The sequence below is a fragment of the Bombyx mandarina genome, chromosome 10 (genome assembly GCF_030267445.1).
Source record: "Bombyx mandarina strain Sakado chromosome 10, ASM3026744v2".
Taxonomy (NCBI): Eukaryota; Metazoa; Arthropoda; class Insecta; order Lepidoptera; family Bombycidae; genus Bombyx; species Bombyx mandarina.
Window position 1 is genome coordinate 8637627 of NC_143217.1, and position 27291 is coordinate 8664917.

A 27291-nucleotide genomic window follows, 5' to 3' on the forward strand; every position below is an offset into this window, starting at 1 on the left:
TGCGTCTCAGACGTGTTTTAGATGTTTTAAAAACATACTTATTAAAGGAGAATATCTGCTTGAAAATACCTTTAATACCTTTAACAAAGTTTCTGGCTAACAGGTGGTTAAGTAGTTTATTTTTGTTATTATGAATTTCAAATTGCCACCAAAGAGACAGTAAAAACAGTCAGTACGTACTATATGTACGTATTCCATTTACTTTTGTTTTCGCGGTACACGGTACGATCACTACGGGGACAGTCTGGCACACTCAGTCTGAGTCATTCCGAGGATACTAACGTGAAAAAGGCTTTGACGTGACTTTATTGAAACAGCTGGTGACAAATACGCAGTGTTTTATTCATATTTAAATCAAATTTTCGTTTTGTAGAAGTACGATCTTCTTGCGACGGTTACTTTTATTTATTTTAAAATAAATCATCAGATTTCGTAAGTTCACTAAACTTAATGCAGGATTTATTTTTTGTGACATCTATCGCGTTTGTGTCTTTCGCGATTCACAGGTACCGCTAAAAGCCTAGTATAATTCGAAGTCTAGAATTATAAATCAGTTTTAACTACTTGCTCATTATATTATGCATTGCAACCGGGATATTGTATGCGCAGATCGGGCTGAGTTTCAACGTATACCTCTGCGTAATGTCGATCAAAAGGTGAGTCATCCCATGTTAGTCTGTTGCCCACTGCCCACTTCGCAGTCGTTTCGACATTGCACGCTCGTAAATACGCGCATTCAGCTTTCCAGTTTTTCCTTGGAAATTAAGAAAGTATGTAAGATTCCATTTGTATTTATTATTTGTAAATTCAATAGATAGCATGACTATAAATATTATTTTATTTTTCAATAATTATAAACTTTAAACATCATATTAATGGAGAATATATCTGTGTATGCAAGCTTTCCACAGCTTTTCTCTGAATTGGATACAATGTTACTAAATTGTTTAACTCTAATGGGTTTATAATTAAACTTGGGTTAATTCGAGTTTAATCATCTAACTAATCATTTACAAGTCAATTTTGTTATCGGATTTAATATTTCTTGTGAGTAGGCATTGCATCTATTGGAAAATATGGTATCGAAGATTATTGTAGAAACATATAGAATCTTTATTGTAGAAACATATAGAATAGAATCTTTTTAGTAGAATTAGAAGCTTTTACGATAAAGAATCTTTTAGTTTCTTTATCGTAAAAGCTTCCATATTGCTTGTTTGTTTAGTAGTCATCTGGCAAGGTCAGACTGTGGGTGCAGCAGCGATCATGGTCCTGTTCACCAAAATTTCATTTGTTCTCGAAGAAGTTCTCCATAGGGAAAGAGAAAGAAATAAATTAATTTTCTGTGTACAAAACTAAAAGTATGTTTACCACAGTGATTTAGTTAACGAAAGCTTACATGGAACGACTGTATTAAATTGGTCTCATATGTTTAGTGGTGCATGCAAACAAACAAAATTAGTTATTATGTTCCCATCAATACTATATTTTCGGTACATAATAGACATTATATCATGATATTAATTATTAAATATATAATAAACACAATATTATTACAATGTCAGATCAAAAATATTACAGATAATTATTAGATTGTCCAAAGCAAAAAATGCATATAAAGGATTAAAATATATTAATTTTATTTTATGTAGTTGTGAAAAAATATTTAAATTCATTATAATAATATTATCTGCAGCGTATGCAATGTATCGAATGCTTCACAGTTTCTGTGGTCACGGACGATGCGACCGATCACGTATTCGAATAAAAAACTCGAGATTAAATCGTGAAAATAGATTTTTTTATGTCGAGGACTCGAGAAAATAAAAATAAAACTATTTAATTTCACCTCGAAAGAGCGATAAGTTGTTGGGCATTTGCGGAGGAATATTGTATGCAATACGTATGGCAGTCGGTGTGACCTTATAACAGAAACCTCGAGGTAAACGTCATCTCGATTTTGCGTGAGCTCACACCATTCCGGGAAGCCGTTTCGCAATTATTGTTCTGTTGGTCCTATTACTTCATGAACGGTCTTACATTTACTTTAAAAAAATCACATCACTAGTACTTTTGAGGTGTGAGATTGTAAAATTAATTACAATTTTATAGCGATTTGACTAAACATTTTATTAAAATATCTAAAAGTTTTTTTTATGTTAGTTATTTCAATTATACTAGTAATACAAAAAAACGCAGAGAAATATTTAAGATAAAATATCAGAAAATTTAAAATCTGGTGGATCGTCGAATGAATGGAATAAAAACGATAAAAAAGGATGTATATAATATTGAACATGCGTATCTACTCTACCTAAATTCTATTTTCTAAGCGTTGAATGTTGCGTCAATCCAATTGTGACGACAACTGGGATTAGTTTTGTTGTACTAATCAACGAGTTTATAAACCGCTTGTTGTCATCTGGTTATCTGAGCCCATAGACATTACAACGTAAATGCCGTCTCGCGCCTTCATGAAATCTAACTTTCTCTTGTGTTTTAAAAAGGCGTAACTCTTTTCAAATAGGAGCTTTCGGGCAGTAATAGGGAGGGTGGCGGTAAATACCTACCCATTCGCGCTCACAAGACGTCTTACCACTACTACATAGTTACGCAAATTATAACGGAAGTCAATCCACGTAAATATTGATTGATTGATTGATTGATTGAAAATTCTTTAGTGCACAAAAATATTGTACAAAGGCGAACTTAACGCCATGCAAGCATTCTCTTCTAGTTAACCCTCGTTGATGAGGTGAAAGATTGAAGAAGTCCGTAGCTATGATAAAGTTAATACATGGCGATAATTTAAAGAATTATATAGTAGACATGAGTGAAAATAAACACTAGGATATAATTACATTACCAAAATAAACATAGCAACTTGAGTGGTCATCTCAAGTAAACATGAGTGTATCATTAGAAAAATTGATTTGAATATAGGAATAGTTGCATTGATAGACTGGGTCGCTAGTACCATATAATGTGTTCTTTAGGCTTATTTTTACTGGTGGTAGAACCTTTTGTGAGTCTGCACGGGTAGGTACCACTACCCCGCCAATTTCTGCCGTGAAGGAGAAATGCGTTTCGGTTTGAAGGGTGGGGCAGCCGTTGTAACCATACTGAGACCTCAGAACTCAAATTTCAAGGTGGGTGGCGCATTTACGTCGTAGATGTCTATGAGCTCCAGTAACCACTTAATACCAGGTGGGCTGTGAACTCGTCCACCTATCTAAGCAATAAAAAAAATTCCTTTATCCTTTAGGTCACGACGATTTGAATCTTGTAGTTCTGACGTTGAAGTTGCAATGATTACTTGTGAGCTTGTTAAAATCTTCAAATCATCGTTTTAATGCTGCCTACGGTACATAGGTAAGGCGTTGTATTGTATTGTCGTGATTTACAGAAAACGATGTCGTGCTCAATGACCATTACTAGGACGACCGTCGCGACCTCCGGCACGTCTGTTTACGTGAACACGGGCTACCTTCAGACGCTGCCAGGATTACTCAAATTAGCGCAATTCGTAAGTGTTTAAAAATTGTAAAATAGTTTTGGAATTAATTATTTAATGGAAAAGTTAGGGTTGGATTTCGGTCCTGGCCGTCTCTGTGCTCGAAAACGCCTCCAACCCATTTCGTTTGTTGATCCTTGTTAGGGTTCTTGGTTTATTCGACTGAAGACTGAGAGCATTATGTTGACACCCCGTTTCCGGAACGTTTCAGTATGACTTTCAGATGTAGTTTCCTTTGAGCTCTTGGCCAAAGTAACCTCGTTCAATGGAGGCGTTTAGTTCAAATGCTATTAAACTCAAGAATTTACTATCGTCCAAGGTCCACAGAAGGCGTATCATCTCCTACCCTGTCAAATTAATCAACTACTTGTGTCTATAAATAAATTTTGATTCGTCAGTGGATATTCTGAATGATGTCACGCTGACGTAATTATCAGTGTCTATATTATATACATAGTCCAATAAAAATGAGTCATGTTCAATAAAACAAATTAATTTCCTTGAACCAGAAAATTGTGTTATTTAAGTAATTGCCTGTTTCGTTCCGACAAAACAATATCATTTAAATTAATAAATTTAACCATTATTATATTTAATGACATATAAACACGAATTGTTGTGATATGAGAGTAATTAAGGCTTGGTTTTTATTACAAACAATCGATATATAAATGTATGTATATATAAATGTATGTGTGTTACTATGTAGATAAAATATGGTATATTTTTTATGTTCACAAATTACAATTTCCCGTCAAAAAAAGGTTCAGCTGATCAAAATGGTGCGTCCTCTTTTACTTTCTCAACAATTTGTTTAGCCGTCTTAAACTTGAATTTTGAACTTTATTGAGATTACGTTCCTATATGTACGTATGCTGGGCGCTTAAACTGCAGTCTTTCTCTGGCCTCCAATTTTACGAGAATCTAAGATGACTTCATACTCGAGTGCTATTCTCGGAAAACCAAGAATAAACATTAAACGTTCAATTTAAGCAATAGCGCGTAAAATGTATAATTTTCAACGATTTGAAAACGACATGATGTCATTTTGTATGTACTTAACAATGTCAATATATTATGTACGTGTTAATGTAAATTGTATTTAGGATGGGTACGACAGATATATAAGATTGGCTCCGGATTGCCATAGTTGCGTACTCACAGAGAAGCCGATATTAAAAACGGGCACGATATTAGATATTATATTAGCCTGAGCACGATTATTTTTTATTTTCGACAATTTTAATCCAGGGTTGTGGAATCTTGTCATATAAGACTCTCCAGCAATGTTTAGTGCAAACGTTTGCATCGAAAGTTATCATGAAGTAGAAGAAATTTATCAAAAAACGAATCGTACAAACGACAAGGCTTTCCTGAGTTACAAATACAATTAAAATTACTTTCCCCCTTCTTTTTTATAAAAGGACTAGTAACAGGAGGTTTTACTATTTCCAAGGTTTGTCGAATACAGTTTTAGTGGACAATGAATAATCTATCGTTAGCTGCTGTGTTATTTTTAAATAGTTTTAATTATGATGTAGTTATAGTCATATTTGTATTTTCAGCTCCTTGGGATAGCATGCGTGGCTCTGGTTGCCTACTACATGGATCACGGATACTCAACGCAATCATACAAACCTGAGTTATTCTTCTTGTTGATATCGGTCACATTCCTTATAGGAACATTCTGTTTGTTGTTGTCGTGCTTAATATCCTTGGCCACCGCAACTGTTATCTCTAAAACCATTTATGTAAGTATGTCGTGTAAAATATTTTTTAATAAGTACAATCAAGAAAATTTTTAAAACTTTTGATTAATGCTTTTTAAAATGGCACTGAAAGTTATTATTTTAGAGCAATGATAATTCATTTATTGACTAAATTACAAGCGGAGGCATAACTTGCTTCTTGTGACTCCAGGGGTAGTTATGAGGTTTCTAGGATCTTTGCCTGTATAAGACGGTGTTGATAACGACAAGTTTAAAAAGAAAAGAGAAAATCTCTTGGAAAATATGCAGAATATATCTTGGTCTAACACAATTTAAATTGGAGTAAATTATCACAAGAGACTAAATGTTAATGTTACTGGCACTCAAAATCTCTAGATGGTTTTATAGGACGTCTTTGTTAACTATTCATATCTACAATATAACTAAGAGATTATTAAAAATAAAAATATTAATAACTAATTAGTAATTGGTAGTAAATAATGTAACAAGAGGCTTATTTTGAAAGACTATAATATTTTTATCATTTTACTGTTATATCTGAAAGTATATATTCGTAATATTGGTATATTTTCCTACATTTATGCACAGATATATACTAAATTGCTTAACCGCGAACAATAAACCTTATTTGATAATTTAAGGAAAATATATACGCTTTACGTGGGCTTAGTTGATAAATATACCTTTTGTTGTTATTAATCTTATGAGAATATGTATTGTTGGTCGAACATCTCGTCTAAAAACAATTTTTAATTTGTTGATCGACTCGCATTTGAACGCATCCCGCGTTACAAAAATAACATTAACACGGTCAAATCTTACCGCACGTCTGTTTATAGCGCATCGTGTTGTTTGCAGACAACACAATAAACAAAAAACATACGCCCATGAAAATACCATAATGATCATCAATCTAGATATTATTATGTATTTCACATAGTAATTTGTGACGTTGTTTGTATATGTAGTAGTAGTATTAAGATGCGAATATTGAGAAGCACCTAAGCAGAATCTGAAGGTATTCTTAAAATAGTTAAAACAACTAGTTTTCGTGGGCTGTCCGTTGTCCGGGACAACAAAAACTGTAAAGTAATAACCTTAAAAAAAGCGAAATTAAATCGTGAAAAAGTAGTTTCGTGTCTACGACTCACATTAAACATTATATTCTTAATATTTCAATGTTCTCAATGTTAAAAATGAAATACACACATATACTTATTTACATTCGGTCTGTAAGATCTGAAAAAAGAAAAATGATTTGAACTTAATTTATTTTTTCTTGGTAATTTGATCAGTGATATTTCTAAAATTATTTCGTTTATAAGTAAGTAGTGTAGGTAGGCATCATCAAAATAGTACGAGTATTCTATTTACATATTTAAAAATATTTTTCTTCTGTTTATTACAGGAAGTTATTTATCATGGAATCGCATTTATTCTGTATTTGTGTGCTGGACTTACTTTGCTAATAGAAGTTAATCACCAAACCAGATATAGAAGAGATTTTGAACCGTTTTTGGCGGCTTCGGTAAGATTTTTTTATTTTTATTCTTTTTATTGCTTAGATGGGTGGACGAGCTCACAGCCCACCATTACTGCTTCACGGCAGAAATAGGCAGGGTGGTGGTAACTACCCGTGCGGACTCACAAGAGGTCCTACCACCAGTAATTACGCAAATTATAATTTTGCGGGTTTCATTTTTATTACACGATGTTATTTCTTCACCGTGGAAATAAATCGTGAACATTAGTTGAGTGCGTATTTCATTAGAATTTTTTTTTTTTTTTAAACAACCACACCACGTTAACCGGTCCCGTGATAAGTTCGTAAAGAACTTGTGTTACAGGTACCAGATAACGGATATAAATGTAAGATTTTTATTATACACATACATATATTTAATATACATCCATAACCCTGGAAAAGACATTTATATTTATCATACAAATATCTTCCCTTGGCGGGATTCGAACCCGCGACCCCCTTGTGTAGTGACCATGTCACTTACCACTACACCAGACGGCCGTATTGGTACCCGCCTGCGGGATTCGAACACCGGTGCATCGCTCAACACGAATGCACCGGACGTCTTATCCGTTAGGCCACGACGACTTCTATAAGTTTGTTTTTTTAATTTAACTATTTATTATAAAAAAAAGAACACAATATTCCTAACCTAAAAGTACATGTTATTATCCGCAACATGCTTCGTCAGCATGTTTTTTTAATTGTCTTGGTTGTTGGGCGAGATCAAGGGGTTCAGCTTGAGAGGATTTGCCTTAGCATTAGTAGTGCTATTCTGAATCTATCATTAGAATCGCAACCCACAGAGACCCAAAACGAATAAACAATTATTTAAATTTACGATTTTTACGTTTTTTTCCTCTGTTTTCCCTACTTCTATAGTGCAAATTCGAAAGTGTATCATTTTTATCATAACATTTATATATTTATAATAATATGTAATATGTAGTATAAAAATATAAAACAAAATCTCGGACACTACGGAACGAAATGATTAAATTAGAAAATAGGCACATGGGCTAAATACAACTTTGAGAAAACAAGTTTTTAGTTCAATATCTAATAATATATAAATGTAATGAACATAAATAAATTTAAATATTATTTGTGTTTATGTAGGTCATTTGTTTATTTTTTCAGATAATGGGTCTGGTGATGGCTGGATTGTATCTTTTGAGCACCTTTTTGGCAAACCGCAGATACCGTGGAATATAAGCAAGAAAACTACCAATTTTAATATGAGCTTTGTCTTCGAATTAAGTTATCGTAGTAACATTCTCAGTTGCCATATTATTTTAAGTTACAGATGGAAAGCGGTTAAGTTATTTATCGTTTGATTTGAAAAAAACTTAATTTCATTGTAGCGATCTAAGTGGACTAGCGTCTCTTTATCGCGTACATGGAGTGGCTACAGAATTTTCTCTATAAGGAGTGCTGACAAATATATAATGTCCCGTTATCTCTGGAGGGCGAAGTTGCTCATATCACTTTTTATCACGTATGCTCATAAAAAGCGAAGACGAAAAATATTTTTTTCGACAGTTGTGATTCAACAGTTTCCGGTTTATTTATCGTTGTGTTTTTAATTTATGACTAAGCAGACACTATTTTACGTGATATATTGAGCAATGCAAGTATTGTTTCTATCCATCCATCCAGCTCGTTTCTATTCTATCTCGTCATGTAATAACTCTCTAATAACTGTAACTACCTTACCGTATGGTATTCCTTATAGAATTTAAATCGTAATATGTGCACCTAATGTCCTCACCTTAGGCGAACCATGCCGGCTATCTTCATTTTACATTAGTTTTCACAAATGGACTATAGCACTCGCCTATAGCACTGAAAAAAAAAAAAAAGTGAAGTAAATAAAAAAAAATCAAGTCAAACAGTTTTATTCGTATATTTATATATTTTTAAGTTACTACTACAAACTTAGCCTAGCATAGAATATAAATTATTATTTATATTATGAGAGTACTTAGAAGTTTAATCGGTTACTGCGTTGTGGTTCTTTTACACCTTGTACTGATCTGATATTAACAATAAATCTATATCAATTTCAGAGAGTTGAAATGGGACATTTATTTTTTATTTTTATTAATAGTAAATGAATATTTTGTTAGAAGATATACTTACTATCTACTATGTACTATCTACGCCCATAGTAAGTAACGTAACATTTTAATTTTAGTTTGTTTTCTTGGTTAAATATTATATTATATTGTAATTTTTGATTAGTAAACATAGGTATGAACTAGTCAATAAACAAAAAAAATATTGTTATGCTGTTAGTACTTTTATAACTTAACATTCGGAGATGAAATGTAATCAAGTATTTTACTTATTTTATTTTAAATTCATAGAAGCTAACTTTTGCTTCCGATGTTTTATTACTTACTAGCGACCCGCCCTCGCTTCGCTTCGGAAACATTAAAACACACATGGAAAAAAAAAAAAAAAAAATTAAAAAATGTAGCCTATGTTCATCAGGGACAATGTCGGCTTCTAATGGAAAAAGAATTTTTCAAATCGGTCCAGTAGTTTCGGAGCCTATTCGAAACAAACAAACAAACAAATCTTTCCTCTTTATAATATTAGTATAGATTAATTATTTAATTATAGATTTCTACAGTAAATTTATATCTCTCATATTATAAGTAAATAAAAGGAACTATGAAACTGTCGAACCTTTATATTTACTTAAAACTCAAAATAAAGTAGAAACATAAAATATTGTTAATTTTTTTTTATTTTGTTTTAAACGGTTTGGCGCGAAAAAATGAGATGTACTTAAGGTCGTTCGTCTTTTTTTATAGGCGATAAAATAGTGTTATTATTATAAATTGCTTTAATAGGCAGATGAGCATACGATCCACCTGATGGTGAGTGGTGACTGATGCGCCCGTTCTTGGTGTCCCGGGCGTATTACAAAACAATTTTTATAACGTTAACTTTTTGTAACAAAAGGTGTTGATGAAACAAAGCATATATTCTGCTCTCAACTAATTCCTTTTTTTACCTTCCTATCCAAGGCTATTTCAGCTTTACCCTAGCGTGTAGGTGAGCTCTCGGGCCTCAAACCGGAGGAGTTACTAACACTGGCCCTGGCAAGAGCAGGCTTCGCAGAACCTAGCACCGGATCGGAAACGCGACCCATTGAGAAGATCCTGCGAGAAACTCAGTGGGCTGTGTCTATGAGTTACAATTCCAGTCTACTACAGAAAGCTGTGATGTGGGGAGATGTGCGTGAACAAACAGACATAGAGACAGAAAATACTTTTAAAATCGCTATTCCTATTCTCAATTTTCAGTTACTCCCCTTTTATTTTCCTTTGAACGATGACCAAATACGGTTTTTCCATTCAAATTAATATTCATTTATTACAAATTTTTCATTTAAAAATTAATCGATTAATCGATTAATATTATTTATCTTGAAACAACATGTGTTAAGACTTTAAATTAATTCGCAAGATGTAAATGATAAAAAAGTGATTAATTTACATAATTCATTTCTTCATTAGGAAAAGAGCTGTAACATTTACACAGTAGCTTCAATTTTCTTCTAGTAGATGACATTAATACTTATTAAAATGCTAAAAAATGTAATGGTGCTGTAATAAATGTTTTTACTTTAGTAATGAATTGATCTTCTTTTATTTTACATGTTCCTCTGTATATATACAGATATATAAATAAAAGGGTATAATACTTGAAATACATTAAGGTTAAGTGTGTAAAGCGATGAATAAAACAAGACATCACAAATATTTGTTATTAAATGTAAGAACTGATTTTCGTAATCGAAGTGTCAGATTGCCACTTGGAAAAAGCGGTGCGACACGATAACCCACTCTTATCGTGGCCGTTGCTAATTGTAAATTCGGCCCAGGCGACGACGGAGCAACGCAACGTGCTTTTAATCTCGTCAACCTCCGGTCACCATCCTAATTAAAACTCGTAGAAGGAATCCGACAAGCAACCTAAACCATACAACCCACAGAGTTTCTAGCCAGATCTCCTCAGTGGGTTGCGGTTTCGAGCCGGTGGTATATTATGCGAAGCACTGCTCTTGCTAGGGTCAGTATTAGCAAATTATCTCGGCAGAGCACCGTGAGTTCACCAACCATCCATAGCGTAGCCCTTTAGACTACCAGCGAATAGGTAGGGAAAAAATGAATAAATCTAACAATTCTCTATACGCAGTCAGTACCGATCGTTGCCAAGTTTTTATTTTATTTTATTTTTTATTGCTTAGATGGGTGGACGAGCTCACAGCCCACCTGATGTTAAGTGGTTATTGGAGCCCATGGACATCTACAACGTAAATGCGCAACCCACCTTGAGATATAAGTTCTAAGATCTCAGTATAGTTACAACGGCTACCCCACCCTTCAAACCGAAACGCATTATTGCTTCACGACAGAAATAGGCAGGGCGGTGGTACCTACCCGCGCGGACTCACAAGAGGTCCTACCACCAGTCTAGCTATTCGAACTGCTTTCAATCTCCTTCGCATCCCTTCAAACAAGTTATCAATAAGACTAGAGATTGCGTTCTTTTCTTCCAATAATGCGTTTTTCAAATCTCTCAAAATAGGCGAGACAATATTTTTTCTAGTTGCCCTTTCAAGCTCATCCCACACATGCACAATAGGGTTCAAGTCAGGCAAGTGCGATATCTACTCCGTAGTATTGATTTCAACGTCTCAAAAGTATTCGACATTCACGGCGGCATTGTAGTGCAAGATACAAATCCATCAGATTGTGTGTCAGTTGTCTATGGATTTGCTCTTGCATAAATAAAAGGGGCAAAATGTACTACAGTTTCTTCCAAAACTATTTTATATTGTGCCGTTGTTAGACACCCAATCACAAGACATGGAAGGTTTTTTACGTGCAAACATAAATACCTCTCCCTTAATATAACCGATGCTCCATACTATCTCACTAACTAATATAAAGATATTGAATTGGTTGTAGTGTTTTTTTGAGCGTCTCAACGATTTAGTCCTTCCATTAACTGGCTTCAATAAAATCTGGGCTCATTACTTAATGACTAGATAAATTTTAGGCAGCGGCTTGGCTGACCTCTAGCATTGCCGAGGTCCACGACCGACGGCGACTACTTACCATCAAGTGAGTGCTAGTCAACCGAAAACGGAGGTAATAAAAGATACAGAAGTGCAGGTTGCAGTGCAGTTGGCTAATGGTTTTAGCTTTTGTTTCATTCCAACCAAATATAGCCATATTGTTTTTAAGTGTAATAATTAAAACGTAAATAGACATTAACCCTCCTGAACGCCAATGTTCTATTTTGGTAATAAAGGGACGTGCGTGTGGCATGCACGAGCCACATTCAAAATTAGTTCAAGTCGAGAGCCACATCTTTTTTAAATCAAATTATTTGAAGTATTATAAATACGACGTACATTTCCAATTCATACATCTAAAAAACAATTTTTGATTTATGAAAAAATAACGGGTCAAGAGTTCGGTGAACTTTTATTGTGTGCGTAAAATTCTAAAAATATTTTGCGGTGTATGTGTTCCCGAATGTGAATTAGAACTTCCTGAACTTTTGCGATGACGTGTATCAAACAGGTCCGAGTAGTTGTGTAAAATTGTACTACATTAAAAAACACGGCGGTTTTTACAAAGTAAAAACTATTTGGTGCTTAGTTAAATAATTTTAGTGATTTCGATAACTTTACTATGACCAGAGGTCCGACTATAGTTCGGGTGGCTCCAGGGGGAGGCGGGTCAAGAGGAATCAAGTGCTGCTGTTGTCGCTGTTGTGAGTGTCTCAATTTCGGGTACTTAATTTCAAATCATGGCATCATCAAGTTAGCCGAAGCTGTAAGTTTCTTTTTTTTTGTTTTTCTTATCATTCGCGTGTTTTTATGTTGTGCATAATATATTAGTTAAACTATTTTATTTTATATTTAATTTTGCTTCTAAATTAATTCTGAAGTCATTCTAAATTATTGTATACGTAAAATTAATAATATATTAAAGATTTTAAAAGTAGCAATTATTATAAGAATCTGCTTTTAAACAACGAATCCAAACGAGTTTTCTTCGTGCGCATTAGTTTTGAAAGTTTCAATAAAATTCAATACTCTAAAATTGGTCTCCAAAAAAACAAAATATAGGTATAGGTATTAGGTAGGTAGTTTAAAAAGAAAAGTTTTTACAAATCGTTTTATGTATACACAGAGTTTATTCAAAGTTAAGTTCGTTAATAAAAAATATCTTCCAATTTTAAATTGTTCTATTGCAACATAAAACTGATTAAAATTTTCAACGTATACTATGTAACAGTAGGTCCTATATATATATATCTACAGCGTTCGTCGAAATCAGATTACTGTTGAAATCAGCTTATATTACTCATCCTTTCGGGTATTTATATTCCAGATGATAGATAGATATGGACGATTCATACGAAATAGAGGGTTTGAATTTAAAAAATTCAAACGTTTATAAGAAAAATTAGATTTATTTGTTCGATATATTATAACCCTGGTAATCTAGAAATTTTCGCCATTCCCGAGATCTTTAATGTTTATGCCTTTGCTATAGAACTATGGAGATTTATACAAAGCTTATAAGGCATTTTGTATTAAGAACATTATTTTTCCTTGTAGAAAACCGATTTGGTAATAATGGTATTAGGTCTAGCCTAGCCTAGCGAGTACGGAGGATGATTGTTTGTGAGTCCAGTTTACACTTTGAACTGTAGCCATAAACATCAAATATGAACCTGTTTTTCGAGCGGGGCGAGGTGATGGAATAAACGCTTCACATCACATCCGTTGCCTTGAAGGAGTTTTGTCTCTGGTGCGGCAAATTGAACTCTATTATTAACAATAAACTCCGCTCGCCGCAACCGGGCCGTAGAAGTGGAAGTGGAAGTTTAAATTTTATCATTTAATTAGTTACAATGTAAGAAGTAAAAGTACTGTAAACTCACGTCACATCCTGACTTCAATTTTGTTCCTGGGTTGCTACATTTAATTAATTGGCTTTAGTGCATGATCTTCTTCATGGCTTATTTTCCGAGTCGAAGTTTATAGAAAAAGAAACTCACAGTCCGATTAATCCTTACCTTCTCCAAACTCCAAAGATTTTACGACCTGTCTCTGTCGGGATAGAAATGTTCAGAACTCTTAATCGGAAATTACTTTTGTATATTATGTTTTATACGAGATGTGGAAATTGAATACTGAATTTAAAAGCAATTGAGAGTAAACATCATAGAACCATTGAATTTAAAATGAATTACATTTTTTATGCAACAAACATATTCTTAAAGTCTTGGCAATAAATGCATTCTTAAAGTCTTGGACATGCAATTTTAATTTTTAATTTTAAAATTGTCATTATTTTAAAGTGTAAACCTCTAATACTCGTAGTTCGAGCGAAATAATATATAGTTGTTATTATTATATCTTGAATAAATTAAGGACTATTTACTGTAACTCTAATTGGTCTGATGTAACTTGTATACCCTTAAAGGATTTGGTTTTTCTGTAAATATAAACAAAATAAGTAAAAACATTGTCTATCAATTTTAATCTAAGAAAATTTGCTTCCAGATGCTCGGTGGTCTTTGCCAAAGTCTACTGGTAAAGTATGGTATGTCAGAAGCGAACAGCATAGGATCTGCCTTCCACAGTTTCTTGACAACAGCTTCCGCCTGTCTTCTTACGACATCTCTTCTGATCGCATGCTACGTGCTATCTTCAAAAACACAGCAGTTAATACGGCAATCCATATTTGTGAGTCATGTTAAATATATATAAGTTTTTTCTTTGCGTTATATACAGCCGTATGTTTCCGGTTGTGTTCATCTTTGGCATCACCCGAATTTCAGAGTACTCATTGTAATTCCATTGCAGTGCCATTATCGTCACCCACATTGAAATATTGTCTCTACATGGTTGGACTGTTGGTCCATATTTACAAACCGCAATGTATTCATGCTTCGAACTAGTAGAATCTTGAGGAGGTTTTTTTTTTATTGCTTAGATGGGTGGACGAGCTCACAGCCCACCTGGTGTTAAGTGGTTACTGGAGCCCATAGACATCTACAATGTAAATGCGCCACCCACCTTGAGATATAAGTTCTAAGGTCTCAGTATAGTTACAACGGCTACCCCACCCTTCAAATCAAACCGAAACGCATTACTGCTTCACGGCAGAAATAGACGGGGTGGTGGTACCTACCCGTTCGGACTCACAAGAGGTCCTACCACCAGTGATTACGCAAATTATAATTTTGCGGGTTTGATTTTGATTACACGATGTTATTCCTTCACCGTGGAAGTCAATCATTTGTTAAGTACGTATTTCATTAGATCCATATCGATATCTTCTATGCCCAAAAAATTCACTGTTAATAAAATTCGATATAAAATTTCGTTAAAAAAAGAAATCGGTAAACTTTATTCGAATGCATCTTGACTGGTGTATTTCATTATATAGCTTTTAGAATGTACCTACATTTATTTGTACGAGCCTGTTCTTACATTTATTTTTCTTTTTCAGGAATGCCTATTTAATGCTGTGGCGTGTTTCCTTTACTTCTCAGCGTCTTCGTACATGGGAGTGGCAGTGAACCTTTACTTGTACCATCAGTACGCTCTCGTTAATATGTACGCAGCCTATCCTGCTATGACGGCCGTTTACGTAAGTTGTCTGAAAAATATGACTGATTGCTGCGTTTCATCAAACAATGAGCAATCTAGATATGATCAAAATTATAACGATAAAAGATAATGCGATCAAAATCAGGCGTGTTATATTTAGCCTGTTTACGGGCTTTAACGTTCAAAGTTTTTAGCAGTATCACAATTTTTTGTGATATTCCGATTGTATTAATACCCAATTGCTTCTTTGGCTGGGCAGATGATTTCCCGTGCCACGAGATGTTGAGTGGTTTCTTGAGTCCATAGATCCAACGTGAATGCTATGAATTTACGTTGGGTGTTTATGGGTTCCGACGACTAGTTGAGCTAAACTGAACTCTCTGTCTGTTTTTTATTGGTTGGATCGATGGACGAGGTCACGGTCCATCTAGTAAATGGTTAGTGGAGCTCATATACGTCAACAACATAAATGCTGCAACCCCCCTTGAGACTTGAGTTCTAAGTCTCAGTTTTACGCTACTACGTTGGCCTCATTCTTCAAACCGAAACGCAATACTGATTCATAACAGAAATTGCAAGCAGCTCATGTTTCTAAAATAATTTACAAGACTTCTGGGCTTATTACGTAACAACTATGTCAGACAGAGCTAGCGGACCGTGCAGTGAAGGTGAATGACCTTCCCATTCACAAAGGGTCTAGAATAAAATAAACTTTCAGTGAAAGTACTCGCAATGTTTTGAAAATACTACTAGTGTTTGAATTTTAAACAATCTCCCATACTTCTGAATTACTGATTCAGTTTAGAGTTTAGCTTAAGTTACAGCTTTACATGGTGATCTGGAATAATGTAGAAAGTAATAAATAGATTAATAGATTTAGGGCCCAAATCATGTCATAATAATAATCATATCATAAATATCATAAAAATAATCAAATCATAATAATTTTATTAGCCGTGAAAGTTGTGAGAAATTTTATATTACATAAGTAAACAGTTACATGATTCTGTCTACAATGTAATTTATTTCTAATTTAAATTTCATTTAATTGTCTACTATGTTTGAATACTGATGAGGCTTACTTTAAGTTTCAACGGTAGTGAAACATATGATAAATACCACCAGTATTTGAGGCCGCAATGCTATGTCCTCCCATTCTGTCTATTCTGCCAAGAAGCAGTCATGCATTCTAGTATGAAATTCACCAACAGATAATCACAGTTGGACACAGGCCTCTCCCAAGGTTTGTTAGAATGATGGATCCAGCGCTGCCAGTATCCAATTGATTCCTATGACTTTCAAAAGATCGTCGTTTCACCTTGTCGGAGGCCTTCTGATGCTGTACATAAATTATTTAAAAATATACAAATTCAGAATTGTTTAATGTTCATTTTAATAGTATTCCATTTAATTATTTTTTTCTGTTTTCAGTACATCGGATTCATTGTGGGATTTCTTCACGGAGCTGATGCTTTTATTTCATATAAATATTTTAGAGGGGTTTACTAAAATTTTACTAGGTTTTCGAAATTATTTATTGGAATCTCTTTAAAAAGAAGACTTTGCTTATAGCTTTCCAACAAAAAATAAAAAAATTAGTTGAAGAGCTTAAGAGTTCCCGAGTACCATGTACAATTTTGTTCGTGCCTATTCGTAAAAAAAAAGTTCGTATTCTTTTTAATACCAATCCAAAGAGCCAAAGTAAAACAAATTTATGTAATATAGTTGAGGGATTTTTATGACCAGCCAGTATCACGAAGAGAGCAGTTATATGGCAACTTCTTTATAGATCGTAATCGAAAAAGTATTGTAAACTGGACAGGCTAATCACGCAAATTTATATTGTATATTATTAAAGCCCTAAAAACTACTGATTCTAATTAACCCTTGTTTAATGTAATGCTTACTTTAACAATCGATAAAGCCTGAAATGCATCCTGTGTAATACATTACTAGATTAATAAAAATATAATATTTTTGTACTGTTTTTTGTTTTATTTCAATTTACGCATATCAAATTGTGACATTATTCGCCGATCAGTATTTTAATCAACTAACAATATTAGCTAAATTGTTATAGCTATATTTTTCTTTTATTCTGTTGTAATCCATAGTCAAATCAATGAGGAATAATCATATACATATGTGTATACGTTTGTTAGAGTTAGTGTAGTTTTCATAACAACTCACTGCATTTACTTAATTAAAAATGATAAAAAAATGGCAATTCAAGTTAAAGACACCATAGTGGACTGTAGACTTTTCTGCTCAATTAGAGTAATAAAAAACAAGACATAGCAGTAAACTTCCATCCAAAAAGAAATATAAAAACTTAAATTTAAATAAACTATATTTGTTGAACATCAAAACATGTTTTATATAACTACCATTGGTTCCATAGAATGCACACAGTTCTGAGAAGAACAGGCCAAACTAAAATACTGAAGTATTGTTTTTAAATACCACTCATTCTATGCCCTTTTTCTTTTAAGAGAAAATTAAAATTTTATTGACTATATAATAATATAAGAATATACATACAAAAATTAAGGGAATGGCTCCTCATTCCCAGATCGTGCTGTCTATTACGAAAACATTGTACCTTTGTACGTACATATGTTTTACGGCATGAACGACTAGACAGTGATAGTTTTTTTAAGCCTACGTTTTACATATAGATAATAATAGTTGAACGTTTATTAGTGTGACATCTTGTATGTTAATCGTTCGTGTTGTTAATGTTTGAATGGACTAGCATGTACGGGTGTCGCCATTTTTGTAAAATATATAAGTACAAAGGTGGATAAGCTACACGTGCAGTGCATATATGGATATGCTGTACACAGTCAAGAGTGTGTGTGCGCCGTGCCAGGTACGAATGTTGTCGACACGTTTGATAACAGTCGCCGTGTCGTGTGTCAACTATGGTAATGAAAATTCTTTGAACAATGACAAACAGTAGGTAGTTAGTATAGTAAGTATAGGTACGCTTATACAATTTCAGTCAGTATCGACAAGCTTACTCCACGGGTGAATTTGTTTTATTGGCTGTTGCTAAGTAAAGTATATCGGGTGGAAAGAGATCATTCTCGAACCAGAAACGGTATAGCTTAGGCAATCTCACCATAAACAAAAAACAGCATTCATTTACCGAGCTAAGCAAATATTTACCTGTCATTAAGACAGGTTCACCTGTCGTAAACTCACAATGTAAAGCGAAAAATGGCTATATACATTTAAACATACATCAATTATAAAAGACGTTGAACCCGTGCTTTCGCTATTTATAATTTATAACCAGTGTGCATCTAGTACTCGAAATTCAACCAAGATCAGCTATACCTACTTTAAAATTCATTTCCTTTACTATCATTTCGTTTCTGTTTTGTTTTATTTCAATAATAATGATTTACTGCTTTAGACATCTCTTCAAATACTATAAATGTTTTATAAATCTGAGCTATTTATTTTACTTATTTTATTATTCTTATCTCATGTTAAACATCATTAACAACAAAATCATACATACCATTCGGTGAGTGGCGTTGTACATCTTGACATTGAACATACAATGAAAGGTTATTGGTAGAACTTTTGTCTTGTACTTGATGCCAAAATACATTTCGTTGTACGAGACCATTTCGCTCCACACGCTCAGTAAACAAAAATTAGGCAGGACACGACTACTTCGGATTAGCCTTGAGGAAGCTTTAATAAGACCACCTCGGGAGCCGTGATTTTAAACTCGTACTGATTTCTAATTAATAGGTTCCCAAAATATTATTACCAAGATCATATAAACTGGTTAGAGTTACATTTTTAAATTGGTGCTATTGCTAACATTGATAAACTTAATATGCTAACCATTTCTGGCGCAAAGTGATCACGCGTTCTAGTCCAAAGTGTAAGGTGTAAAGGGTGTTGTTATAATAAATTTGATACTTGGATCAAAATATGTCCATTAAAGACCTTAGCAACTGCTAAGCGCATACTCGAAAGTATCAAAAAATTCGGGTTTACTTTGAGTTTTTATAGGTATTTCCAATGCTCTTTTAGCCGGTCTCAGTTTTTCGGAACGGTAACTTGTAAATTTACTTTGTAGATTTTTCAGTCTCAATATACATTGACCATATAGTTTTGTATTGGAGACGTTTTGCTAAAAACCACGTTTGTGTTTTTCCACGTATTTTTTCCATTAAGTGTTACGTCAACAGCTGTGTAAATGTTTTTGCTAAATATAAAGAATTACTTACTCTCCGTTATGACACGATACATAAAATTCTTATTACTAATTCATTCAGGTCAATGAAGTATGTATCTATTTGCACCAATGACATTAACTATTATCGTACTTAACTAACATTTGATATTCGCTGTAAATGTTAATTTAATACCTAGCTACAGTAACCTTCATTTTGCATAATTACTACCTCTAGGAGGATTAATAGGCATTTTATTTGAGATTGAATACCAAGAAGTCTCTAACAAAAATCAGCTCTGTCCTATTCCAATGACATGTTATTTCTTTAGTCATCCCAGAACATTTTCTAATGAAATACGTACTCAACAAATGTTCACGATTGACTTCCACGGTGAAGGAATAACATCGTGTAATAAAAATGAAACCCGCAAAAATTATAATTTGCGTAATCACTGATGGTGGAACCTCTTGTGAATCCGCGCGGGTAGGTACCACCACCCCGCCTTTTTCTGCCGTGAAGCAGTAATGCGTTTCGGTTTGAAGGGTGGGGCAGCCGTTGTAACTATACCGAGATCTTAGAACTTATATCTCAAGGTGGGTGGCGCATTTACGTCGTAGATGTCTATGGGCTCCAGTAACCACTTAACACCAGGTGGGCTGTGAACTCGTCTATCCATCTAAGCAATAAAAAAAAAAACATTAATGGATGGATAAGCACTCGGCCCATCTGGCTTGGATGATATCATAATCCGAACCCATCGCCATTCATCTTGGAATACGAGAACGAAATATCAAACACAGAAATGCAGCATCGTGGTTCTCGAGACAGCGGATGTTTTACCTACTAGTTTCACTTTTCTGTTTCTACTAATGATTAATTTACGGTCAAGTTGATTAGAGAAGAATTAAAAGTAAGCCCATAATAATGAATTTAAGGACGATATTCCATTAATTGAAATAAGTTGTTTTATGATAGTATTTACAAATTGATATGAAATCAATGTTTACAGTATAATATTAATGTTATATTTGATTTGAACACTTATCAGACACTAGTTTGTTAGATTTGTCATCACGTTCATTTTAGACATACAAAAACCATGTTTTTTTTAACAGATTTACCGTAAAATAAGCAGTTCATAAATTTGGGTCAATGTTTTTTTTTACCATTAAAATTAGCGTGGCACGTTACTATTGGGTATGTCACATATCTATTTCATTCATTTACTTTAATGTGAAGATGAAAATAAATAAGACCGTAATAAGAACTATACTATATAAGAAATCCTTCTTTTCGTTTCTTTTTAGTGTAAAATCTAAAAATGTTACTCAAGTCGACAATACAGACGCAGTTTTGCAACAATTCGTGTTGGATCTCAAGACTGACCGAGGTGTTGATGTCACGTGATTCGTACGTTCACCTAAGCTAAGCGAACGGCTACTATGTGCAACCGCTACGCTTATTGGGTCGTTAAGATATTAATCAAGTATTATTTATTACCAGACTCCATTATTCATCAGCACAAATGTTTCTTTTATCTAGGAATATTCCAAAGGGGGCGGTTCACAAATCTCCTCGGAAATATAACTGTTATCTTTACGTTTTGTTCAAATGGTCAACACAACCCGTATTCTCAGAATCCAATAATAAAATTAGTAATCAGTTTACCACATAATTGTCTGTTTAAAGTGTTCTTTAGTTTGTCACCATAGTTTGTTGGGAATGACAATAAAAACTGTAAAATTGTTGTGAGTTTTGTCATAACATAAGTCATGGAGTCTCAGTGAAGTGATCTCGCCATTGCTCGCTAGTGGGAGACGCGCCTCACAGCGCTGCGCATGCGCCTACGTGCTGGCGCCACTAACCGACAAGTGCGATGTTGTGATATCTACCCAGTAAAGTGCCAAAGTTTTAAATTACCTCCTTAACTATAGTTCAATTAAACGAAGTGATAAGATCTAGTGGATAAATAAATAGTGCTACTGAGTCACATATTTTTATAGGTAATTATGTTTCTTTTCTTGTTTGTTTCTTGTACCTAATGTAAATGAAGGTTCAACCACTTTATGTAGGCTTTGCAAAATTCAAAATTTTCCTTGAGTTGGTTTTATATTGTGTGTGTTTGAAATACTACGATCGCGTTCAAACTAAATTGACGATTTACCATACTCGTTTAGATTTTTTAAATGAGTACTATCAGTATCCAAACATCGAGGAGTAAATTAAAATACTCCTTATTCTTGCGTCGACAGTAAAACCAAAACATTCTGATTTTACGATAAAGAAAAAGAATGTTTAGATTTTGGAATAAAAACGGCCCTGCTCTTTGAATCATATGATTTTTCCGCGACAGCATTTATTGGCGTTAAGGTAGGTGTTGTGGGCTATTTATATGCTTAATCTTATCTCCAAATAATATTCTTAATGCCTTGTATATATGGGTTTACTGGTGTAGGATGTCTTATGAGCCCGCAAGGGTAGATATCGCCGCCGCGCCGATTCGTAGGAAGTTATAATTTTACGCAGAGTTATTTAGTTTGGTGTTTAAGAATACCTAAAATGAGTCGACTATTATCAAAGCCGGCAATGTGACTTTTGGACAATTATTGGTAAATGAGAAAAACGAATTATTGACTTTGTATTCCATTGGCAGTCACAAAACTCTTCTGAACGACATCTTAGATAAATAACAGGTTAAGTATTAACCTTTATTTAATGCAGGTTTTGAACCGTATTATTTGAAGGAGACGATTATATTCAAATCAATCTGTATTGACATATCAATAACATTTTTTTGTCCAAATGCACAGATTGCCACCTTTGATAATAGACGACTCAAATGGCTCTCAGTTCTTTTTAGGTTATTTAAGCTATATTTATTGTTTAAGCTATATTCGTTAGGCACTGACGCACAGTGGGTCGATTCTATGATTTTAGTGACTTAGGGACCAACTTTGTTTTTTTATAATTTTTTTTATGTAGATAGATAGAGCTCGTTAATCTCAATAATAATTGTTTTGGGCAAAAATTACAAAAACTTTATAGTTTGGTCAGAAAAATGTGTTTTGTGATTTTTTTGTATGGAGCGGGTCACATTAAATTAAATTTCTGCTAAGTACCGCGAGGTCCCGCTTTGAAACTTTATTTTCCTTATACCTTGTCTAGTCTACTATCATTTGATGCTATGAACATGTGCATAAAGTTGCAACTCTGCCAAATAAATGGATCGAAAAAATTTAATAAATACATAGAATAAAAACCTTTATATTTTTTTTCGTAAGTGCTTTTAAGTTAAATTTGATATGGATTAGTAAGTAAAAGCACGTAATGATACCCATAATTAAATAATACCTAACAACAATACATTTAGTAGGTCTCTAATTATGCAATCTCTCTAAATATTATATATTTTGTTTCACCTTTCGATCTTTGGGTCAGAAGACGAAAGAAGATTGTGTAAAATATCCTCATTAGTCGACGTTCTACTTCTCATTCTTGAATAACATCTCTCTGTATATTTCCGAAAATCTTTATTGCGAGCTTCCGCTGCCTCTTCCGAGAGTTTACCTATACGAATGGCACCAAAGTTCTTCATTATTATTTATCACTGCCATGTGCCAACAATTTATGGATACTGGAAGGCATATATAATACCAGGGATATAAATTAACATACAATTCTGCAGTATATCTAAAAAATTCCGAAAAATTGGAAACGCGCTCTCCAGATGCAACAGAGTGAAGAATCACGTGAAACCTTTACGTATTCCTGTTATGCGGGCTGTTTCTTCTGCATCCCTGAAAAATCTTCTGGCAGTATTGCCATCATTGGTTGTTCCTACTCCTTGCTTGACAACATCTATAAGTAAACCGCATTCCTTTTTAAACGCTTGCTGTATAGCACTTTTTCTGGTTGTTATTTTTTCTTTGTCATCGCCCCTTGCAACTCCATTTCTTGAAGTCCAAACGATAAGACGTAAACAAAAAAAGTGTCATTTAAAAAATTATCTCACAGGAAACTACATACGATGAAAAAATTGTGAAGTAATAAAATTATATTTACCGATATGAAGTAAGCACTCCATGCATTTTATCCAGGCATGTAAAGATGGCATTCCATACTGGAATATTTCTTCATTATTTTCTCTTTGATAAGCAAGTCACTCCAAAAAACTCTGACGGTTTTGCTTTGCAAATATCACAGACAGCAGAAAATGTTTCTGAAAAATATGAGGTTATTTTGCCGTCTATCATCATCATGTGCAATTGATGCTTAACTTCAACTTGTTTGATTTTTGATTGCTGAAGTCTTTCTATTTCTTCTGTTATGCTAGCTTTTATAATTGTCACTGTTGGCTGCGTTTCTTTTGTAAATTTAAACATTATTGGACGGCAATAAAAAGTTGATGAGGGTAGGTCGTTTTCCCAAACAATTGTTCCATCAAATTTCTGAAGCCTTATAGGAACTAGACTTTGACCTGGGGCTCTATCAAAGCCTATTTGCTTATAAGCAGTAGCTCTCTTGCAGAGTCCAAATCCGAAGTAATCACATCTAAAAGCCTATATAGCGCCAAGTTTAGTAATGCTTGCATTTTAATAGCAGCTCCTTCTTCAGTAATAATTGCCTCGTCTTACCCTGGATAACATTTGGTCTTTTCTTGCTTAATTTTATATTAAGAAGGGTATAAATCAGACCCATTTTCACTTGCTGCTTCTCTTAGGTTTATATACTGCCACTTAATTTAAGTGAAACTAATATTGCCTTATCGGGAGAATATGTACTACTTTTCACTTTACTTGTAATTAAATACTTATTAACTTTTTCTAGATCTTCGGGGTGATTTTGACAAGTGGTTCATTATTTCTCCTACATCTTCATTTCTAGTGTTTCTCAAACTAGCAATTGTAGTAGCTTTCATTTCATCCGGGGATAACGAAAGCGATTGGTAAATTTGTTCAATGCGTCTTCGTTTTTGCCTGGATCCCAATTCTTAAAAAGGTTTTCGAGGTGCAAAAATAGATGTCGAGGCTTCTGTAGTACATTTGAGGGTGGTACATTTTCAAAATCTTGAGTATTAGAAATCTCGAGCCTTTCATGTGCAGTGTTGATAGCTTCAGGTATCATTCCTTCGGGCCAGTTTATTGCACATTCTAACCAATCACATTTTTTTCTTATAAACTGTGCTAACATGCGACTACTTCGTTTCCATATTGCACTTATATTTGAACAAAATTGCGTACAGAATTTTTGGAGCTCAACATTTTTCTCTTCGGTCACGTTTATTTGATTTTGTAGGAATTGAAAGAGTTTTTTATTATCAGACAGCGACTGTAGTTGCTCTTTTAAAATCATAAATAATCCTAAATTGTTAACAAAATTACCAATTATAACGGAAACAGCAAGATCACAACGACAATCACGAGATGTTAGTAGTAGTACGAATAAACGAACACTAGTTAGTATATAATAAACATGGTTACTTTATACTTCCAGAGACAAACAAATGTTTACTATATTTTCTACTACCCAGTAATGGCTACTTAACTAATTATCCTCATTAAATAATGTTAACTATCTTAATAATTAGAGAGATTGCTTAATTAGAGACCTACTAAATGTATTGTTGTTAGGTATTATTTAATTATGGGTATCATTACGTGCTTTTACTTACTAATCCATATCAAATTTAACTTAAAAGCACTTACGAAAAAAAATATAAAGGTTTTTATTCTATGTATTTATTAATTTTTTTCGATCCATTTATTTGGCAGAGTTGCAACTTTATGCACATGTTCATAGCATCAAATGATAGTAGACTAGACAAGGTATAAGGAAAATAAAGTTTCAAAGCGGGACCTCGCGGTACTTAGCAGGAATTTAATTTAATGTGACCCGCTCCATACAAAAAAATCACAAAACACATTTTTCTGACCAAACTATAAAGTTTTTGTAATTTTTGCCCAAAACAATTATTATTGAGATTAACGAGCTCTATCTATCTACATAAAAAAATTTATAAAAAAACAAAGTTGGTCCCTAAGTCACTAAAATCACAGTATCGACCCACTGTGTGACGTTTCTCATAAGCGCATAATCGAGAATTGAGATAGACATTTCTATTTTTTGCTACTTGAATGGCACTTACTTACTACGAGTTGTATTCTGAATAATTCCAAATAATGTAGTAGTTTAGTTATGTATATGATTAGTCTCTTTTTTCTGCGATGCAGTCGTTCTTGGTTTAAAATGTATAAAGGGATGAGTTCTGAGTTCCGATACAATGATTTTTCTTTGAAGACGTGGGTAATGCCGACTGCAAACTGCAGGACTTTTAATTTCACGTAGGAAAACCCGCCGACTGAGAGAGTATGGATCGGCGGAGTTATTTGGGCGATCCAGCACTATTCGCCCGTCCAGAACTTACAAAGCTTTTTCAGGATGTAGGGAATACTTGACCCTACCCCCAAACTGTCTATATTGTATTTACATCTATCTGTAATCATTTTTCACGGCAGAAATAGGTGGGGTGGTGGTACCTATCCGTTCGGACTCACATGATGTCCTACAATCATAATATTTTATCTGTGTCAAAACGTGGACCAAATTCTTAATATTTTATTATTTTATCAGTGTCATACTTTAAGTTTATAATGGCTATTTTAAACCAAATGATATTGAGCACGTACATATCTACTAGTTTTAACAATGCTTCATAAAACGTGCTGTTCATACATACTGATATATATATGTACATACACATTGCAGAAATGATTTTACATGATAGAACAAACAGACCGGTATTTTTATCAAAATTGATATTGCGATTATTATTTATAATTATAATGATAACAGGCAAAGGTTTTAGCTACAAACAATATTTATAGATAAGGTTTCCATTACGACTTTCTTAATTAACAATCATTTGTCAAAAGGTTTCATATTCTCCTTTGAAGTAGCATGCATGTGCCCCCCACAATGCAATCCTGGATATTTGCGGTAGAGACCTTTGCTGCTGATTAATGGTGGCGTTCCGATTTTAATCACTGCGTGGAAGGTCCAATCTTGGTGGTCCGTTCTAGGAGAATGGTCCAGGCGGTTGGCTAATCCTTCAACTGGCCCGTGGAGCGCCGGTTGACTTGCCCGTTCCTCGGGGACTGTGTTAATAGTGACTGAGGAGGCCATATATTTTGGATAGAGACCATTTTGGACATGTCGAAGCACACGTTCGCGGTTTTATCAGCATCGGTTGGGCGGCGCTGTGTCTTTGTCGCAAAACCGACTCGTGACGCTATATGCTCGATTTGCAACTACTCGATCTTATATAAGCACGTTGCAACTTGCGAAAGAGAGAGTAAAGCGCTCTCTCTCAGCACGTCGTCGTCAAGCAGAAAGCCGGGATCAAGATCTCGCCTGAATGTGGTCTCCCTAAGTTTCCTTCCGCTTAGGTAGACCTAAGAAAACGAAGTGTACGCTGGTCTACACACGTCTTGTGTACAAAGAGGAAATGTATAGTCCCCGGCGCGTAACTTGGCAAGAGTCGTTAGATACGCACAAGTCGTTTTTTAGGTCCCTTTGGTTGTCAAACAGGACGCGGGGACAGACGTAGGTATAGTAAACGGCACGTAAGTTGGCAAGGTTTTGGTATAGTGGGGGTAATGTCG

At 34.1% G+C, this 27291-nt stretch overlaps 2 protein-coding genes and 1 long non-coding RNA gene across 8 annotated transcripts; 2 read left to right on the forward strand and 1 right to left on the reverse strand.

Moving 5' to 3' along the window:
• The first annotated feature begins 192 nt into the window (after positions 1-192).
• On the forward strand, positions 193-8603 carry LOC114251547 (uncharacterized). Of its 6 annotated transcripts, none has more exons than XM_089730563.1 (6): positions 238-432; positions 507-656; positions 3407-3526; positions 5080-5265; positions 6653-6772; positions 7910-8603. In XM_089730563.1, exons 2-6 carry the CDS (start codon positions 579-581, stop codon positions 7982-7984), a joined length of 579 nt encoding a protein of 192 aa, XP_089586689.1. In that variant the 5' UTR covers positions 238-432; positions 507-578; the 3' UTR covers positions 7985-8603. The 6 variants fall into 6 exon arrangements, with proteins under 6 accessions (XP_028041655.1, XP_089586689.1, XP_028041657.1 ...); XM_028185855.2 differs by having other exon boundaries at positions 239-432; positions 610-656; XM_028185854.2 differs by having other exon boundaries at positions 193-656.
• A 3301-nt stretch (positions 8604-11904) lies between these two features.
• sing (MARVEL domain-containing protein sing) lies at positions 11905-17023 on the forward strand. The gene is made up of 4 exons (XM_028185879.2): positions 11905-12633; positions 14376-14558; positions 15328-15468; positions 16860-17023. Exons 1-4 carry the CDS (start codon positions 12490-12492, stop codon positions 16935-16937), a joined length of 546 nt encoding a protein of 181 aa, XP_028041680.2. The 5' UTR covers positions 11905-12489; the 3' UTR covers positions 16938-17023.
• Positions 17024-22583: 5560 nt separating this feature from the next.
• LOC149502210 (uncharacterized) lies at positions 22584-25701 on the reverse strand. Its single transcript, XR_016323702.1, has 2 exons — positions 23693-25701; positions 22584-23583 (listed from the first exon to the last, which is right to left on the reverse strand). It is a non-coding gene; the product is annotated as an uncharacterized LOC149502210 (long non-coding RNA).
• Between the last annotated feature and the right edge of the window lie 1590 nt (positions 25702-27291).